Consider the following 20,989-nt stretch of genomic DNA (forward strand, 5'->3'; position numbering starts at 1 on the left):
AGATGCTTGGACATCAGCCATTTTAACGAGGTCGAGAGAATACAGGCCATTAGGCTTATTCGGAAGTTGGCCCATCTCAAGCGAAGCCATTCTTCCATCACGGAGCCCATTGTACCGCTTTCCTTGTTTGCCTGTATTGTTTCCGTGTCACTAGGTGGGGCTGAGGAGAGGGACCGAGTCTATCGAACTTGCCTGGCCGTTCTCTGTGAACTTGGTAAGGAGAATTATATTTTGTTGTGGTACCAGTTGAAATCACAAACTAAGTGTATAAAAAAACTGTTAAAAAATGCTACCTACTTCTGTGTTGGCTCTGATATCCATTCTATGTATAATTACGAGCTCCAGCCATTATCTTAAGAGATTCAAAACTATAAAAATGCTACCTACTTCTGTATGGCGTCTAACTAAAAACTCCAACCATAATGCTCCCAAATATTCTTTTTCCCTTTTTCGAGTTTATAAATTGTATTATTTGACAGAATAGTGTTTTATTTTATATAAAGTAGGTTAAAATGTGGTGTCAAACTGTGTGTTCTGAAAGATCTTTTACTTATATTGCATTTTAATCGCATTTGTTGAAGTATCAAACTAAACATCTACTTTTGTTCTGTTTAATTTTTTACGCAGCAAGTATTAATAATTTTAAATTTTATTTTTCCAGCTGTTATGCAGCCATACCTGCTTCTAAAGTCGAACGGGGTTTTAGCGCTAATTAATGCCATCCTTGAATGTCACATGTACCATCGTATCAGCGAGTGTCTCTGCATGAGTCTCATGCATCTTATTGATCATCCAACTGTCAGGTAAATCAAATTGTAACATGCTGTTTATAATTTTGATGTCAGTCATTTGTGACATGTATTCATATTTTTAGTCCAAAAATATTCAATATCTATACACACTAATTGTTGAAGTGCTAAACATAATGTTAAATAACTAAAACTATTCAATTCCAAATGAACTTAATATATGCTTTTCTCCTCGTTACATCTAAAAATCGTTTTAAGATGTGACAAATAAAAACTATAACTATTCTCAAGGAGTAGCATTAGTTTCATGTCATTTTATTTGATTTTTTTCCTGCAAGTTTTTTTAAAATTATTGTGGATATTTGTGATTGTTTTTGTTTTTGTTGTGCTTAAAACTGCATGTTTAAGTCTAAGTATAAATAATGAGTTATTAGAAAAAATGATACTCAAATGGTTTATTTTTTTGTACTGTGGCCATTTTTATGGAGCTACTCTAAATTTATTTTCTTGTAATTAACCACTTAGCATTCTAAAAAAGTTGAAAATGGTACTAAAAGTAATACTTACAAATGTTGCAATTGACATGCAACTTTGTAAACATATTTTCATTTCTGTTGTTTGACATATGTTTTTAACATGTTTAATGTTTTTTTAAGAACACTTAGATACTGAAAATATCTGTTTGTTGATTGTTCTTAGACACCTGTAGGATGTAATTAATTAAAAACATGAATATTTGTGTATGTTATCCTTATGTTTCGCCAAAAGACACATTTTTTTGGTAAACTTAAGGTATAAATTTGGTGACACGTTTGATAGTGAAAAAACATGCATTTAACATTTACAGGACATTTGATTTAATCACTAAAGTTAATATGCAAAAGCACATAGTTGGAAAACTTGTTTTTCTTAAGATAAATAATAGCTAGCTTTACTGGTCCATTTTTAAAGCCAAATTTTTTATCATTTTTATTTATTTGGCTTTTTGTCAGGTATGAATAAATTAAAAAAATGTTTTTAGTAATTTTATCAATTATCCTAAATTTATGTTTTTTTGTACGTAAATATTTTTCCTAATTTGTTAAAAAACAAAAACAGCTTGTTTTTACCTAGACCGATTACTAAAGAGTACTTCAAAATGCCACCTAATGCCACCAATTTAATTGGAAATGCTTTGTTTATTGTGTAAACCACTCATGTGGTTGGCAGTGAACGTTCTGCGTCGAACCGGTTTGAACCGGCCTACCGACTGATATGAAAACCAATGATCTCGTTTCAGGGAAAACAACCGCTCAGAACTAAACATGGGAGCTACGTTTGCTCCCTTCACTGAACTCAACTACAGACTGCATCCTGATGTTGAGGACGCCAAACTCAAGTAAGTTGACTAAGACATTTTACAGGCTTCTCAAAGTTGAAAAAGGTTAACTAAAAGTTGTGTGTGTAATGGACACATATGAAAGGTTTAAAAAAATGTAAGCGTTTATTTATAGATACAAAACAAGTATATTGCAAAAATATTTTGGATTTTTTATATGTCACATTGCAACTACAATTTTTTTAATTTGAATATTAAATGTTTAAAACAGTAAACCATGTTTTAAGCATAAAACTGGTTCCTTTTGCTACAGTCCTTATAATTAAAATTAACTTGTTAAAAAAAACAATTTCTAGGTAGTTTATTTTTAATTTTTAATGCAATAGGTTTTACTGATTCTAGTAATAAAACAAAAATCCAATTTAAATTCAAATTGTGATTCTCACCAAAATAAATTTAAAAAGTGCAGAGTTTAGGCTATTTTATAACTTCAACTCACCAATTAAATCTCTGATTATTAAAAAGAGAAACCCTGGTGGATATAAAGAAAACAAGTAGTAAAATTTTATCTATAATTTCACCGAATTGAAATTCTCAGTAAACCATATTTTTTTGTTTAAAAGTATTACGATACATTGTCTTTTATTACATATAGCTAATAGAATTAAATTGTTATCAACATAAGGCAGTGCCATCGATTATTTTTCTCAAATTGAAATCCACAAAAAATCACATCTTATTTGTTTTAAATGTCAATTTAATTTTTTGTTATTAGAAATAAACTTGTTCCAGATGTATACTGATGGCATCAGTTCTAAAAATTAACGAAAAAATTTGACTAAATTAAATATGAAAGATTTTTATATGTCCTATTCAAAATATGTTTGTAACAACTTCTACTCACCAACCAAGCAATATACATCAAAGGTGTAACTCATTGTTTTCACCAAATCAAAATACTTAAAAAATATATATATTACTATAATGATCAATTAGAATATTCAAAACAAGTTTAATTTATTCCAGAGACGAGCAAGAAATGCGATTTATGGCGAGCAAGATGGCGATAGTGTCTTTGCTCCGAACGTGGTCGGGAATGCTTCACATCTGCAACTCGGACAGCATGGTCCGATCCTTCGTGGAAGCTCTCCTCATTCCAAGCCCAAGTGTTCGGGTAAAAAACATTTTTCTTGTAGTGTTGTAACGACTTATTTTAGAGATTACTAACTTTTTCCATATTGGTAGGTATAACCCTCGCGACTTTTAAGAGATAACTTGACTTGTATGTAAGTTATTTAGGCAAATAAGTTTTTTGTTGTGTTAAATTAAAAATATTTTTGGGAAAATATATCTGCAGTAACATTAACTATTATTTTAAATGACTTATATAATAAAAACTTATTTATTGATGTTAGTTTGAAGGGATAAAAGCGGTACAGTAATCAACATTTTTTTAATTTAACAACAGTTAAACAGCGATCTTTGACTAAGAGCTAACTTTTGTTGTGACGTGATTGATAGCAATTAACAAAACAGTTTTAAGGAGAAGCAGTACTAATATTAAAAGTTTCTGTCACCATTTGTGGTATTAATAGTTTTGATGTTAAAGCATTAAGTTCAATATTTGGTTGTACTTTTATTTCCATTCCTTCTAAAACTAGCAATTATGCAATTTGTCAAACAATAATGTTCTTTTCAGTTATTTATTTACAATTTTTATAGTTTGGAGAATTAAACCCAAAGTGAATCGCTCTCTGATTTTCTTTTTGGGAATTTCGTTTAAGTGGGACAGTGGTTCGCCATTCCTGATATCTACCATAACGTGACATTTCCTTTATTGCACGCGTCTTTTGTTTTGTTTAATGTAGGTGAGAAGCTACACTTTACTATCCTTACATCATAGTGTTTTGTAGTAGGATGCCGCAATCCTTAATATTCTCTTTGCGTGGGGCCAGCTAAACAGTTTGAGAACCACTGCTTTATATCCTGAGCATTAAACATTATAATTCGGCTGGCGGCTTATTTTGATTAAAACTTTTTGAAGTAAAAAACCTTGGATTTTATTCTGATTTAAAAATGTAATAATTAATAAATTACACTTTGTATTGCCACTAAAACAAAAGTATTTGTAGCTTTTTTATAAGAAAATCACACTTTATATTATGCAAATTTCAGATCCCTTTTCGACCCATCCCTTCCAAGAGATTTTTTCCTCCTAATACATTTCCCCCTGTCAAAAAGAATTACCCACTGCTGCATTAGAGTCATTATAACTAAAACAGAAACTTTTATTTTCTTTGCAGAGAGGAATAATGGCCGTTCTGTGCGATTTATTTTACTTCAACGAGCTTAACTGGACGGACGACTTTGATATGGCTCTGAATTCCGCAGGTGGGAATATACATCTAGAAATTGCTCGTAGCATATTTAGTAAACACTTTTCATAAATGAAAGCACTTTGAAACTGTGGTAAACATGGAGTTGGTATGCCTTGCTCCGGTTACTTGAAGCCTTTTTACTTAACCTAAGTTTAAAAATGCTGATAATGTTTTGGGGATTTCTCATGGTTCTTTTAGTTTATTTAAACATGCTGCATTTTTATTTTTTTCTGTAGTTGAATATTTGAAACTTGTTATCTATTTGTACAAGCTATAAGCATCAAGGCATACTTATAGTGTATTAATATTGTTTTAGAACCAATGCTTGTTTAAATACTGTCACTTGTTGATTTTCTTTTAACGTTACAAGAACTAAAATTAACCACACAGCTTAAAAATGCTAAGAAAACCTAATTTAAAGACAGGTTAACTGATGTTACCAAAAAGCCACCTTTAACAATCAGAATAAAGTTTTTTTACATTATTTGGGGGTTTATAGTTAAATTAACAGTTCTGTGTGCGTTTCAACTAAATCAAACAATAAAAATTAGCCACTGATACCAAATTCCTCATTTTTCCAGCTCCAGGCAATTTCAAGGACACTTGGAGGTTAACGGAGGGTTTTGTTGTCGCCGAGGGCAAGTGTTTGCTGCCAGTGAGGGCAGTAGCGAGACCTGACCTGGTCGACTGTCAACTCGCCGTGTTGTTGTCCGCATTTCTGAATGCTGGGCTACTGCAGGTAATTTATGTTCAGAAAGCAATATTATTAATATAATTGCATACTTTAATGAACATGTTTTGTTGATGGGTGTAGATTTATGTTTCAACCATTTTACTAATTATATTTGTATTTTATATGTTTACTATGTTATTGTTGTCAAATTCATATTTATGAGTATCAATCCAAAGTTCAGTCTAAATGAAGATTCACAGCACTGAAATACACATGACAAAGTTGCTATCTAGAAATTTCAGAAAAAAAAGCTGTTTGAGTAGGAGGTCCTAGAGCGTTTAACTGAGTTTTGGACTAAATAAATTTTGAATATATGCAAATCAGCAGTCTGTTTTAATTTGTGTAACAAAATTGATAGCAAACAACTTTTAGAACTATTCTAAAATTAAGATTTATTGATGGCACACACAAAAACGATCTTTAGAAAATCCAGTTTTTTAGTGGTTGATCAAAGTATTTTTATTTTTGAAACTTTGCATGTTCACCATTCAAATATACTGTTCATACTGCCATACTGTTCAAAGCTATAGTTTGTATTGTGTCTTATATTGTACCAAACTACTAAAATATTACAAGCTTTTATTTTATTACAAAAATGACCGCTCCCTAAATGTTACACTTTGTATGAAAATTGTTACTTATAATTTTCCGTAGTTTACAAATGATGTCATAATTACTAACCATGTACTAAGTGGGTACTAGGGGTGGTTATGCTTACTCAGTGAAGTTAATTATGAGTTTCATTCTTTAGAGCAGTGATTCTTAGCCACTTATGGTAATTGCCCCTAAAAGCATATTTAATTACAGCTTTTCAATTAATAGTAATTGTAACCGCTTTCCTAATATATATAGTGATTTCCTGAACCCTTTACTGAATGGCAACAGTAGAATGACAGTAAATTTGAAAAATTATAAATTTAAACTAACCTAAATTTAATCCAAACTGCTCTCTGGTGTCATTCTGTTATTTTTAAATTTCAAGAGAATCTTTTTGATTGATATTTTACCTCGTAGCAACAGTTTAAATAAACCAAAATTTCAAATTAAAAAATGAAACAATCAGAAGTCTATTTTTTACCATTGAAAGCTAGCATCTCAGTCATTTAAAAAAAATTCTTTCAAAAAGTTGTTTTTACCATTAATTTTTTTTACAGTTTCTTGGAAAATTACTCACAGTCACAGGTTTTAAAATATCAAAGAAGCTCTTTTGATTTATATTTGGTCTATTAGCAACAGTTTATATAAACAAAAATTAAAACAAAATATAAACAGTTTTAAGCAACTTTAATATTCAGCGGTCAAAGTCAGCATCTTAATATTATCATTGTTCAAGTTGCCAACCCTTTCAAGGAAAATTACCCACAGGCCAAAAAACTATTCCTTTTAATTTATTTTTATTTTATCCGAGTCTAGCAACAGTCTCGCTTTTTTGAATTATATTTTACCCAGCAGCAACAGTTTCTAAAAACGTAATTAACGCTACACTTAATTGGCTATAAGCAACTTTCATATTAAGCGTTCAAAGCTACAGTAGAATCCTATATAATTTTTTAAGTTGTTGAATTACTATTTTAGGGGAAATTACCCACAGGCTTTTAAATAACCAGAGGAGGTTTTGTTATTTATATTTGACCTAGTATCAAAAGTTTATATAAACTGAAATTTTAAAAGTTGAACCGATCAAAAGGCTGTTTTTACCATTCAGCGGCCAAAGCTAACTTTTTATACCATTTTTAAAACCTACCTTTAAACGTTTTTAGATTATCTTTTTTGTGAAAAATTACTCACAGGTTTTCAAATCAACAGAGAAGCTATTTAAAATTATATTTTACCAAGTATCAACAGTTAACTAAACTGAATTGGCTATAAGCAACTTTGATATTCAGCGGCCAAACCTAGCATTTTATATCTATTTTGAAAATGTCAAACCACCATTTTGGGAAAAAAATACCAACAGATCACCAAAAAGCTCTGCCTTTTAAGTTAAATTTTTTTTTGTTTTACAGAGCCTTGCAGCAGTCTCTCTTTCCTCTGACTCCTGTTCATCTGTGGCGGCGACGATCCTACTTGGCACTGTCCTCCACCTTGCCAGTCGCCTACTGCCGGGTGACAGTGACAACTCGTCACGCAAGTGGCACCTGCCAGATCTGCTCAGGACATGGTCGAGCGAACAGACAGACGAACAACTGTAAGTGGTTTTGTTTAGAGATTTCTGATAGCATCTGAAATATGAACACTGGACAAAAAATTATAGATTTTTGTATATTTAAAACAAATTTAAAAGTAAGTTTTGTGATGAGAAATATTTTGTTTTTTATCAAAATCCTGAAAAACGCCTAATACTTATGAAAAATGAAATAAATTATTATCAGGGGATTTATAAAATATTATTTTTATTATTGGATTTAAGCAAACAGACTTTTCTGTGGTTTAAAATCTTAGGTCTACAGCTTTTAACAAGAAGAGTTTCAATTTTTATTTTGTTTTTTTATTTTTAGAGTAAATAATTTACTTTATAATTATAGTTGCATTTACTGTTTAATTTTTTTAAGTCTACCGCTTTGAACGTCATATGTTTTAATTAAATATTTGTTATTTTGTTTTTAAAGTAAGTAATTGTTTTTTTACATAAAATACTATTTTTTTAATTTTTTTTAAATATTTGTTTAGCCGCATCAACATTGCGGTGAAACAGCTGCAGGAGATCCATGTGATGTTACGGAGCAAGACCCCGGCCGTACACAGCCTCTACCTCACCCAACTTCTCTCCGATTTGCCCCGGGAACATACATCACCCAGGTAATTAGGGGGTTACCTATCGGCTTGCCTTTTCTGATTTAGTTGTTGTTTTTTGCCATAAATGGTAAACTAAGTATGTTAGAACATTCTTCTTTCTTTGAGCAGAAGGATCTCGGGCTCTGGCCTCTCTTCCTCTCGGAGCCGCTCCAACTCCTCCTCCTCCTCCCACGACGCTCTCACTTCTCCCACTTTCTCACTCCTCAAGAGACACCGGACTCTCAACCTTATGAGGGACTTCACTGAGGATCACACGCTGGCAGCAATCAAGCACACAAAGGTAAACAACAAAAGCAGTGTGTATGTGAACCAAAGAAGATTTTCCCCTGGTTAGGATATTTATCGCTTTGATAACTTTTAAAATAAGAAAAAAAATTAACTTGTGGGCGAATTTAAAACTAAAGAATTAAAACTTTATTTTGGGTTAATTTGAAATTTAGAAGAAAAAAAGATTGGGGTAAATTTTAAATTAAGGAAAAGAAATATTTGGGTAAATTTTGAATTCAGAAGAAAATTAATATTTTGGTAAATTTTAATTTTTTTAACATATTTTGTTTTTTAACTATTTGGTTTAGAAGCCACATGGTTAGCTTTTGTTATTTTTTACTTGAATTGTTAATTACCGCATACCACAAACACGATTCTTCGTGTCATGCAATAAAATAACACGAGTGGTGACCCATCATTGACCTCAATTGTGGCGCCGTATTTGGACACAACCGGCACGTTTGTGCACATCCTGGGACTTATATTCGTGTTTCAAGTGAGTTTGAAAGCTCATTATGTAACTTTACGTAAAGGAACAGTTGACACGACACACTATTTTGTGGTATGCGGTTTAACAAGATTAAAATACGCACATTTTGCTTGCATAAATAATGTAAACAATTTTACGTTTTTAAAACTGAATTTAGCTAAGTATGAAGTGTTGTTGCCTTCAAATTTTAATCAATTCTATCCTCAGTGATCTAACCCTTCGAATTCTTACTCAAACCTCATCTTCCCAAAATTTTTGCCCTAACGAAACCAGTTAAACTTGGTGGGCTGAGCGTCTTGTATGAGGGAAAAATAAATTAAAGATGAGGTTCCCAACTAAAGCCCTAGCATGACACTAAGCAAGAACCTTGGAAAAACAATATTGATAAAACAAACAACAATTAACTGTATTTAAACCTAAAGTTTGCGCGAAGAGCGAATATCTGCTTTATATCTACAAAATCATTTTCATTTAGACTGGAGGATTAAGCATTCAGCACTTAACAAGAGTTGTACATTGTTCAATATAATATCATTTATCATGATGATTTTGCAAAAATGTTGTTAGGACAATTGAATATTGACCAAACAGCCGTTCATTACATTTTAGTGGAGTTATTGATCATAATTGCACGATTTCATCAATTTTAATAGTTTAACGTATTATTATTATTATTATATCGTTGATTTGACTTGGAGTTGACTTGCTCTAGTAAATAATGACTTGACTAGGACTTAAAGTTGACATGAAGCGTTAACCGAGCAAATATTTGCGCCTTTCTTACCACTGGAAATGTAGTGTCAATATTTTGCGCCAACTCAATACGCAATCTAAGGGTAAAAATGGTTGGGAGGGTGTTCAAGTTCATTAAAAAATAGCGTGTATTTGAAGTTGGAATTTTGTAAGCTAAGATTTTTACGGAAAATTTTTTTTTATTGTCATGCAAAAGACAAAAAACAAAAAACTAAAAACTAAAAAAGAGTTGTTAAACCACTGAAATCGATAACCGAGTGATCTTAAACATTATTTTATAAAGATAATTTTCTTTCTCACTCGTTCAAGTATGGCATATAATTACTATACTTCAAAATATATTTGGCTTAAAAGTTGTTCTATTTTTTATAATATTTTCTATATTTTAAGAAATATTTGGTTTAAAAGATGTACTTTTATTCCTAAGTCAATTCCTTGTATCATTAACTTATGTTTTTTTGCCGTGTTAAGGACATAGCATGTCTTTTTCAAGAACTTTTGGCTGTTTTTATAAAATAGTCTTTTTTTCAAAAAAAGCAATTTTTTATTAAACTAAAAGTTTATTTTTCCATAGTTTCGTTGTATAACATATTTAAATTTACCGCTTTTTACAACAAAACACTGTTTATTAAAAATTTTTAGTCATTTTTATAAAATAATATGATTTTTCCACATATGTCTGTGAACACCTTACATTTTTTCGCTTTTTGCTCAACTGCAAATACCTTAACCTCACACCAGCGGCTACCGTGTTGCACGTTTATGACGTCACAGTAGTGGCGTTCCACACGATTGTCTCTCGATCGCGCGCTTTATGGCTCGTAGGAATTCCGAATACGCGAGGCATGTTCCGGCTTTTGTGTATTTTCCACAAATTTTTTTGTGTAAAGCGATTGCCGGGCGAAAAATGCCGCCAGTCTACAAATTGTGATTTCAATCGAATGTTAGCGTTTCTTGCCGAATGCTGTTGGTTTCTTGTTGAAGTTTAGGGATAGAGGCCTGATCCAGTTATTCTCAAACCTTTTAATTTGCTGCGATTCTTTCTAATGTAACAACTTTCTAACTAACGCGAACGATTCGCTAATAGCAGGTAGTACAGCATAATAAATGCTTTATGATGTCAGAAGAGACATCATAAAACACGCTATATGATCGAATAATTAAGCATAACTATAAGACAATCATGATGACAGATAATGTTTAAAACATAGACTAATGTTTAAAAACATTCGCTAAAGCCTAATGTTGAGAAGCTTAAAAACTAATTCTCCTCGCGGACCCTTTGAAAATGCTTTACGGACCCCAGTTTGGGAACCGCTGAGTTATCTGGTTTCGGGTTGAATCAAAATTTAACAGAAATCCAACTACACATTATACAAGATTTGTAAAGAAAGGTAATCTTCACGTCTACCAAGTTGCTTTTTATGGGTATCGTTAAATTCATTTTAATTCACTAAACAAACAGCTCAACTGTAAAGTCTTGCTGTGTTTTTTCTACAGTTGCACTGAGCTGAGCGAAGCGTAATTTGTATTTATATTCTATTGTTTTTGCTAAACTCAAGCACAGTGCAGCTATATAAAAACGTTACGTTTTGGAGCGATTTTTACGCCCAGCTCAGCTCAGCTCAGCTCGGCGCAGCTGTAGGGTAAACGGGCCTTTAAAGACATATAACATACACCTCCGAACTCCGGACACAAAATGGCTTCCGTTTTCCTCACCAACGCGTGTGTTCAGGTGCTGTCGACCACCGAGAACCGGGAGTGGGATTGGGAGGCGCTCGAGTGTCTCTTTCTTTCTCCCCCCTCGCTCCACTTCCTCCGCTCTGTTGCCACGGACGACACGCTGAGGAGGTTCTACCGTCGTCTCATCTTCTTCTTTCTTCCCAGCAACAAACTCTTCAGTTCCATCGACCTCGCCAAGGACGGCTTGCCCGATCACAACCGGTGGGTGTGACGTAATAGTATATGGGTGTGACGTAATAGCTTAAGTGGTGACGTAATACTATAAATGAATATTCAAGTATAAATGAATATCAAATGCTATACAGTAGGTAGCATTTGTGAAACGTTTCGAATAATCCCAAATATTAAAATCAATGTTAATTTTTAATCTTAATTAATTTACAATAATTAATTTCATATAGTAAGCATATAGTTAATTACTTGAAAAAAACATCCAAAACCAACTCGGCCCATGGATGAACAGTTTGTTTAAAAGGGTGGCGTCACTAAAATAATGATGACGTGCTGACCGCGGTGCTAATATTATTACAACAACACTAGTGACCTCATGCGTGTTGTGCTTGTGGTGGTGAAGTAATTCAGGGCTGCCGCAAAGTGGTTTCACAAATCTTAGATTGTATTTCAATTAGTTTGTATTTCGAAAAATTAAAAAAAACACCATGTTTTTCCAGAAGTCTTTTAATTGTAAAGTCTTTCTAAAGTGCCATAGTAAAACATATTTTTATTATGTTGACCATGATGTTTATACTGTTTTTCAAATTATACTTAAAAAACTTTTTTTAGAAAGTCTTTAAATGTTAATGTGTTTGAATTTATTTCATAAAAAAATGTGGCAACCCGGGAATTACAGCACCCGTGACGTCATAACTACTGTTGTTCGATTGGTGATTTCCTAAAGTGATTTGTTGAGTAATTACAATAATGATGACGTAATGACTGCAGTGATGACGTATTTGCGGTACTTGCTATAGTGCGAGTGACGTCAATAACGTATTGGTAACGTATGACGTCATAACAGTTCCAGTGACATCACAATTGCTTGTGTAGTTTTTAATAGCTTGCCGATTTGGAACATGCTTCTGTTTAAAATGAAGTTCCCTAGAAATACAAATTGTAGTGTTTTCAGGATAAATGGGGTAACTTATTCACACTTTTTATATAATATCGCTATGTGTGGTACGCTAGCATAATTATGTTAATCCATTATTTGGTGTGTTACATGCCGAACAAAAGTCCGCTTAGCGTGCAAACCACAATTCTTCCCGCAATTAATTCTTGTTTTGTAGGTGAAAAATTAATGTAATGTGAAACATCCAAGTTTAAACCTGGCAAAATAACTGAGAGATTTCCAGGATTTAAAATAACTGGGAGATTTCCAGGATTTTTCTAAACAAGGCAAATTTGCGCCAGTGCCTTGCACCCTAATCACACAAACCAGGTTTCGTTGTCTTGTTGTTTGTTCGGTTGGTTCACAAACCCGAATGACTTTTAGGTGACTCATTCTGACTCACAGTGCCGGCTTGGGCGCAATTGGCACGCTTGTCAAATCGCGTTAAAGTGATTCCGCTATTATCGCCAACATTTTGCGCGGTCTTTCCATCAACTTTACGTCTCGTTTTAATCTTAGGTTCAATCGCAAGTTATTTTGCAACACAAAGGCTTTAAGTAAACACTAAACCGCTTGGGTATTTTCGGGTAAAGTTCATAAAGTGATAAAGGGAGGTTGTGGTCTTTTGTAAAATTTTACCTTTTAACAAAAAGAAGTTCATGGTAAATGAGACTGTATAATATTTCATTATTTCTACAAATTCATGTAATAATAACTTCTACTCAAGAAAACATGAAAAAGTGATAAAGAGAGTTGTGGTCTTTTGTAAACTAAAAATGCTTATAAAACCAGGCTGTTCAGTTAAAAAGCCATGGATTTTCTTTGTGGAAACTTTTACCAAAAAGTAATCCAGTCTAGTTCCGCGAATAGCCAAAAAAATGAACTTACTGAGTCAAAGTTGGCAAAATATACAGTTTAGGGGGGTGGGGGGGCTTGTTCGAAAATTAAAATTTAAACAAATTCCAATTTTTTAAATTAAAAAGATTCAGTTGATAGTAAATTTGTAAAAAAATATTAAAAACATAACTAGAATCGCATATAAAACGAGGCTGTTCAGTTCAAACTTAAACTTAGGCTGCTGATTTTTTTTATGAATTTGCCTTTTAATAACGCCTATAAAAGCAGATTTCTTAAATTAAATATTAAAAGCGTCTTGTGAACTAACTTGAATAACACTTAATTGGTTCGAATTCGTTGGAAAGTTTTTAGTTGCGAAACCTATAGAAAATAATATTAAAGCTATTCCTATAGTTGGTTAGAAACACGTATTCCAACAGTGTTGTAAACAAGTCATTTGAAAATGACTTCAGTCACAATCAATTTTATTTTGGCATATCCAAGTTAAGTATTTTGCAAAATACCTTAACTCCCAGTCCAAATTATTAGTTATGCAAGTAAATTTCAAGTCAAGTCAATGACTTATATGATTACAACACTAGATTCCATTATCGAAAGTAGCGATCCCTAATATGTATGTACATAAATATCTATTTGTAGGGGGGTGGGGCATATACCCCTCCCGGATTCGTACATATTACCACCCTGGATCTCTCTCCATTACCCATTCACGTGTGTCGTAAACAGGCTTGTTTTTGAGCCAGGGCTTTTCAAATATCTCTGACTCATGCATTCCACGCCGACTGTTGTTCCAACGCTTGCTGGTTCTTTCAAAAGGACAATAAAGTTCACGAGTTGGGAATACTGTTTATTTAAATGTTTGGGAAGTTTGCTCAAATTAAAGAGTGACAAAACAGGTTTCTGACCAATTCGAATTTAGAGTTGTTTTAAAGGGGCATAAAACTTAACGAACTCGAAATACTGTTTATTTACACGTTCTGGGAACTTCACTCAAATAAAAGATTGACAAAACAGGTTTTTGACCATTTCGACTTTGGGGTTCTTTCAAATGGACAATAACAATAACGAGTTTGGAATGCTGTTTATTTGAACGTTCTGGAAACTTCGCTCAAATCCGGGTAAACATTGACAGTTCCCATTGGTCTCCAAATACTGTTTTTATTAAGCACTTAACTATTCTAAACCCCGAAATTGTTGCAAATTCGTCCTTAAAAACGAACGTATCACGAATAAAAACTGCTATTTCTGTTTAATTTCTGTTAATATTTCGCTCGCGAGCTTTTTACTGATTTATTTACCTCACTATAGTAATGTCATGTTTCAACCGTTTTAAATTCTTTTTTTCAGCAAGTACTCTCAAAATGCTGTTTTTACCAACAACATAAGTATTCTATGTTTGTGTTACCCTTTCTGTAACGTTCCCATTTTTAAACCCTTAAAAAGGTTTTGTTTCAAACTGCTGCAAATTCTGTTTCTAGCAAGTACGTCACAATTGCTTTCCATTGTACAGCTCAAATTTAGATTGCACAGCATTAAAAAAGAACTATCTCAGTTTCTACTATACACATAAGCATTCTATGTTTGTGTTACCCTTTCTGTAACGTTCCCAATTTTAAACCCTTAAAAAGGTTTTGTTTTAAACTGCTGCAATTTTTGTTTCCAGCAAGTATCAGTTTTCGTATTCGCAATATTCAGCCCGCGCGAGCTTTTCATTGATTTTTTGCCTCTCTAATATATAATTTTCCATGTTTTAACCGTTTTAACTTCTTTTTCTTCCAGCAAATACGTCACTACAGCTTGTCACATGGTTCAGTTCCTAGCTCATTCTGACGAGGAAGGTCAAAGGTTACTAAAGGACATGATCACAACTATCGTCGATTGGCTGCAGGAGGTATTGTGACGTAACACGCGTGTTTGTTGTGTTGTAGATTTGTAATTACAAATGGTTGCTTTAAAAAATTAACTACAATAAACTACTTTTAGTTCAGCTGGTTGATATTCGTCGCAGAATATGCTAAAAAGGTGTATTTAAAACCTCACCTTTAACTTGTAACATTTTACTTTACCTTATTTGAAATTTTCAACGAATTTGTATATCACCCAACATTTTTGAACAAACTTCAAGTCTTTTTAATTTAATTTTTTAATATTATATTTTTATTTTTATATTTTTTTATTAAACTATATATTTAAGGTCACATTACTGTGTTTCTCAAATAAACTTTTTAATGCATGTTAAAATACTTTTTGTAAATAATTGAAAGCAGGTTTGCAATAAAAGCCAAAAAAAAATTAGTTATTTAAAAATTAAGAAAACTCGGTTGTTTAGCCAATTTTTTCAAGGTTGATTTGAAAGACCAGTATGCCTTTTTATGAGCTCTATTTCGTGTTTTTTTCAGTATTTCGTATTCGGCATATAGAGAGAGAGTTTTATTATTTGTTTGTAAGAATGTAAAACATGTTTATTTTCGCAAATTCTAAAATTATCATCTTTTTATTCATTACTTACCGCCTTAACAGCAAAAAATGTCTTGAAAAAAAAAAAAACTTTTATTGAAACACAAAAATAGGGTGAAAAGATTTGTTGGTTGGCACCTGAAAGGTTTTTATGTCTGAATTCCTTGCAAATAGCGTCAATAGTTAGTTATTGAACCTAGGTTTTTTCTTTAGGTTTACAGCATTCCTGAAGGCATCTTGTGTACTAGATTGGAAAACAGTAATCGATATTTAGAAAAACTTCTCGACTTAGTCAATATAAAGTAATCAACCTCTCATTATTCGATAAAACTAATTAACTTTTCACCTTGACCTCATCCGCAGACCACCAGCGAAGCTTCGGGTTACTCGAGGTCAACGGGGTCACTCCTGGTCACCTGTAGTCGCGAGTATTTCCTCATAATGGGGTCATTGTCGTGCGATCCGAGAGGTGACCAGGTGTTGGGACACTGCAAGGTTTATCACTAGTAAGTTACTTAATTACTTGTCGTATTTTAAATTGATGATGTTTTATTTTTCAATTTAAAAGTTTGTTTGAAATAATTTTAAACTTTTTAAAATTATTATAAGTTCAAATACTTTTTTTTTTAACGACATTTTAAACGTTCATCTCTAGTTTGTTTATGATTTCAAAAAATAGTTTACTCATACATAAATTTTGTAAAAAAATTTTAATTTAAGTCCATATGGTAGAGTAGGAAACATTTTGTGAATATTTCGAATATCTCTTTATTCTTTTTCAACATGAATGATAGATGAGAATGTTGATAATGAATAAAGATTTACCCGAAACACTTAAAATGCTACTTCTTCTGTATAGCCTTGCTATATCAATATTAGCAATTTCATTTTTCCATTTAGTTTCCTTGGCCTAGCGTCGGAATCCGCGAACGAAAACCTTATAAAGTTGATGGTTTCGAGCTTGCATTACTCAGAGGATAGTCCTTCGCGAGCTGTGCTTAACAAGGTCCTCACATCTTGCAACGAAGTAAGTTTAATCGTGGTTCATCTGGGAATAAGGCCGTTACGTATTTTCCTATTGTTTATAGTTGTGAGCTTTCGACACAAAAGAGTTGTTACACGCGTTTTCATTATAAATATTTTTAGGGATTTTCTTACGAGGGTAAATATTTTAGAAGCTACTTTTTTTGTTTCCGAAAAGCCCTAATATTTTTGGGCTTTTTTGGTAATATTTTTTAACAAATTTGACTTTTCTTACTTTTAGCACTTTCTGTTTATTTTTGCAGTTGTAATTATTGTTTATTGCCTCTATTGACTAATACATTTTCAAATACAAAATCGCTAGAAGATTTGGTGAAAATATCAGGTTGTGTTTTTTCTCACTGTTTTAATTAAAGTTCAATATATTTACTTTTTGTAACATTTTCGTGCGTGTGAAATTTTGAATATTAATTGAAAAAAAAATAACTAGATTATTTTTAAACTAAATAACTAAACATGACGTACTAAAACGGTGTTTCTCAACCTTTTGTGTCTAGCGACACCCCTATAAGATTTTTCTGTAGGTAAATCAATAGAATGTCACAAATAACAGAACTGGGACAACACACACCAACTCCATAGAAAACAGCATATAAAGTTATCGCTCGGCACCTTTGAGCATTAGAAATGGCACCCCAGGGTGCCGCGGCAACACGGTTAAGAACCACTGTACTAAACAGATAAATCCTATTTTTAAAGCAGAAAAATTTCAAAGCCTTGGTATAATATTAACTTACACAATATACAATTAGTTTTTTTATACAAGCCATATATTATTTTTATGACAGGCGGGCCGACTGTACGGCACAGGATTTTTGCGCGTTCTCTTGCGCGCCAACTGCCCCGGATTTAAGGGTTGGGGAACTGACTTGCTGACAACTCAGCTTTTCGACCCAAGTAACGACGTAGCTGCAGAAGCACTCGATATTCTACACGAAGCCTGCGATGACAGGGTAAAAAAATAGCTTTGGATTTTTATAAAAATAAAAAGGATGATTAACCGAGTAAAGATGCATACACAATACACATATGTGTACATTACAACAACTGTGATCTCGCCCTTCTGAATTTGATTTTGATCAATGGTAACATTTCAAAATTTTCATTTTATCGAGTTTTCATAAAAAAGAAAATAATTAAATGCTAAAATATGTGCAAACAATTTGCAGTGATACGGTTTAAGCTGTCGGAAGTGATTTACTTGTATTTGCATGCAAAACTCCTTAACCTGATTATAAATAAATTGAATGAAAGATGCATGCGCAACACACAAACGTGTACAATGTACAACCACTGTGATCTTGTCCTTCTGATGTCGCTTTTTAACCAACGATGGCGCATCGGACATGTCTAGCTCCATAGTTGATCAGTACTACTTCAGCAGGGCTGACCACGTATATATACATGTCGATTCCATCGCTCATTTCCTTTCCAGGAATACCTTCAAGCTGTTGTGGAGTTAAAATCAAGCTCTTATAGTTGCTAATGTTATTACATGGCGATGCCTGGTTGGTTGGTAAAGACTACTTCAGCACTGTTGATCACACAGTATAAACATTTGGATTGTGTTGTTTTTCTCCCAGGAATACCTCCAAGCTGTGGTGAAGTTGAAACCGACCCTGCTTCACCTGGGTGAAAGGGGGGCCATCCTGGTGTGCCGATTCCTCTCAGAGCCCCAGGGGTTCGCTTACCTCTCCCGCAACAAATACCTGGCCAGGGAACTTGACCGGTGGGTTGTTGTTTCTCTGTGTGCGAGTTTGTGTGTCTATGTTTTTATTTATGTGCGAGTGCGTGTCTGTTTGTGATTTCTGTGTATGAATTTCTGTTTTTTTTGTGTTTTTTGTTGTTTCTGTAAGCTTGTTTTTCGGTTTATATGTGTGTTTTTGTTCTGTTCAGGTGGTGTGTTTTGCGTCTGTGTTTTTCTATGCTTGGGTCTCGTGTGTTTCTTGAGTTTGTGTTTATGTGAATAAGGTTTGTTGTGTATTTGTGTGCGTTTTCGCGCGTTTGGGTCCCGTGTGTGTGTCTGCGTATTTTTCTTGGTCTTTGTATGTGCGAGTTTGCTATTGTGTTTTGATTTTTTATTTGTATTTTTATGTAGTTATGTTTGTTTTCTGTTCATACGACATTTTTTTGTATGTGTTTTTGTGTGTCTGTGTGTTCTATACGCTTTTAGCTGTTTTAAAATTGTATCTTGATTTGTTTTTCAATACCGATGTTGGACTTATATTTTATAAAAAAAATTTCCGGTATTTTCTTTGTTTTATTTTGAATAGTTATCCGTATTTTGTTTTGTTCGACAAAAACATAAAATTGTATTTCCCTGAAGAAGATTACCTGTATGAGTAATCGAAACGTCGGCGCTGAGTGCATATTTGTAAGAAGAACCCCTTTATAATTCATAAAGTTGTAGTTGAAACTTATTATTTTGTCCAGCTGGTGGAAGTCGTACAACGAGCGTTACGTCATCCACGTTGAAGAACTCCTCAAATTGTCGCTCACAACTTATGAGAGACCGAACAAGGAAGATGGATTCGTGAGAAGAAGCGGGCACCGGTAAGTAGACGGGGTTACTATGGGTTAATCGCATTCCAAGGGTTACCTTGGGTCACTTGATGTGTTAGATGAGTTTGGGTTATTTGCCCTCCCCCCTTAGTTAAGTATTCTGGAATTTTTGCTTCTTTGAGCAGCAACCTTTTGAGCAGTTTTTATCGTGTATAAAAGTGTCAAACTACTGCTAAATTTACCCCCAAGAGAAAATAGATATCTTGATAATAATCGACCAGACGCGTATTAGAAATTCACCTTAAAAATGACATAACACCGACAAATAAAAAAGTCAGCTTACAATGTGTCCGATAATTTCACTAAAAGTAAAAAAACAAAACTGTTTTATTTATCTCTCTAAAACAAAAAAAATCACTAAATAATAAAAAAGAAAATAAAGAAATAAAATAAAATAAAAAAAAAAAACGTATAACTTATATATATATATATATACATATAACTGTTTTTTCATTTTCCTCCATCAAGGCGCCCACCTGTCGGTTTACCGGAGTAAAAAATAAAAAAGAATAAAAACATATAAAAAACGTATTACGTACTGTATTTATAACTTTTTTCCATCTTCCTCCAGCAAGGGCCGCCAGTCAGTTTACCTTCCCGCTCACCTTTACGGCGAGCTGTGTCGTCACGAGGAGGGAGCAAGAGTGGTGGAGGAGGAGCAGATTGCTCCCAAGCTCACTCGGCTCCTCTCAACAATGCTTCAGGAGGAGAGTAGGAAAAAAGTGAGGAGCAAGGAGGGAGGAACGCTCCTGAAGATGAAGAGCTGCCTTTGGGCGCTGGTGGGTAATTTAAGTTAAATTTGTTGGTATACTTTTTTAATTTGTAATAAAATTAACTTTTGTTTTGGATTTTTTTAGTTTTTAGGAGAATTTTTATTGATGTGTTTTTAAGCGAAATTTGATGGTTTTCTTAGCAATTTTTAATGAAATTTTTTTTCATGTTTTTTTTTATTTCCAAGTGGGAGTTTTGAATTTAGTTATTTTTTTGCTACAAATATGTGATAAAACCAACATTCGTTATACTTATTTACATTTCCCTGCAGAGAAGTAATTTAAGTAGAAATACGAAAACAATAAAAACGTTTTAGGCACATCTTAATCAAATATTACAAAGGATTGTTACCCTAGAAAATGCCCCATTCTACCCAAAGTGTTTGTGGCCGGACTCAAACAAATTTATTAACTCAATTTCAGCTGAAGTTAAAAAGGCCGAACATTTCTTATTTAAAAACAAAGCAAGCCAAAAAAATTGTAAAACTAAATTTTCCTTTTTTTTATTTTTTGGCGAGCAAAGTTATAGCTGAAGTTTGTCAAACCGCGAATTTTCTATTTAAAAAAAAGTAAATTTTTCGAAAAAATTTTCCAATTTTTTTCAGGCGCACATCGGTTCCACGGCGCTGGGACTTCCCCTGTTGCAGAAGTGCGACGCCCTGCCCATGTTGGCCCGGTTGGCGAGCGGCGCCGGTGTGGCGTCGGTTCGTGGAACCAGCATCTACTGCCTCAACTGCGTCGCCCAAACAATTCCCGGGGTGGAGGCACTGAGGCAATTTGGATGGAAGGTGAAAAGCATGATTTGTGCAATTGGCTGAAATTTATTTTAAAAATCCACAATAAGTTGAAAAAACCTTGAAATTTAAGTGAAATGCAAACTGTTGTTTTCTGTTTAAAAATCACCTTTTACTCAAGGGTTTAAATACTAAAGGTTTAATAAGCCTGGAATTTTTTTTTTTTGGTCAA

General features: G+C 33.2%; 1 protein-coding gene across 1 annotated transcript in view; it reads left to right on the plus strand.

The window, feature by feature from the left end:
* The window catches only part of LOC146163171 (rapamycin-insensitive companion of mTOR-like), a 41,132-nt gene that overhangs the window by 5,823 nt on the left and 14,320 nt on the right, over positions 1 to 20,989 (plus strand). Inside the window, exons 7-24 of the mRNA XM_083381483.1 lie at positions 3 to 214; positions 662 to 803; positions 2,029 to 2,127; positions 3,094 to 3,241; positions 4,371 to 4,458; positions 5,027 to 5,184; positions 7,185 to 7,366; positions 7,849 to 7,977; positions 8,083 to 8,254; positions 11,220 to 11,428; positions 14,973 to 15,084; positions 16,014 to 16,156; positions 16,551 to 16,677; positions 17,480 to 17,644; positions 18,275 to 18,420; positions 19,125 to 19,244; positions 19,825 to 20,032; positions 20,629 to 20,811. Of these exons, the coding sequence (XP_083237609.1) occupies positions 3 to 214; positions 662 to 803; positions 2,029 to 2,127; positions 3,094 to 3,241; positions 4,371 to 4,458; positions 5,027 to 5,184; positions 7,185 to 7,366; positions 7,849 to 7,977; positions 8,083 to 8,254; positions 11,220 to 11,428; positions 14,973 to 15,084; positions 16,014 to 16,156; positions 16,551 to 16,677; positions 17,480 to 17,644; positions 18,275 to 18,420; positions 19,125 to 19,244; positions 19,825 to 20,032; positions 20,629 to 20,811 (2,743 nt within the window). The remainder of the gene's footprint in view (positions 1 to 2; positions 215 to 661; positions 804 to 2,028; positions 2,128 to 3,093; positions 3,242 to 4,370; positions 4,459 to 5,026; positions 5,185 to 7,184; positions 7,367 to 7,848; positions 7,978 to 8,082; positions 8,255 to 11,219; positions 11,429 to 14,972; positions 15,085 to 16,013; positions 16,157 to 16,550; positions 16,678 to 17,479; positions 17,645 to 18,274; positions 18,421 to 19,124; positions 19,245 to 19,824; positions 20,033 to 20,628; positions 20,812 to 20,989) is intronic.

Source organism: Ascidiella aspersa, chromosome 2 (assembly GCF_963924565.1).
Source record: "Ascidiella aspersa chromosome 2, kaAscAspe10.2, whole genome shotgun sequence".
In the NCBI taxonomy this organism is placed as follows: Eukaryota; Metazoa; Chordata; class Ascidiacea; order Phlebobranchia; family Ascidiidae; genus Ascidiella; species Ascidiella aspersa.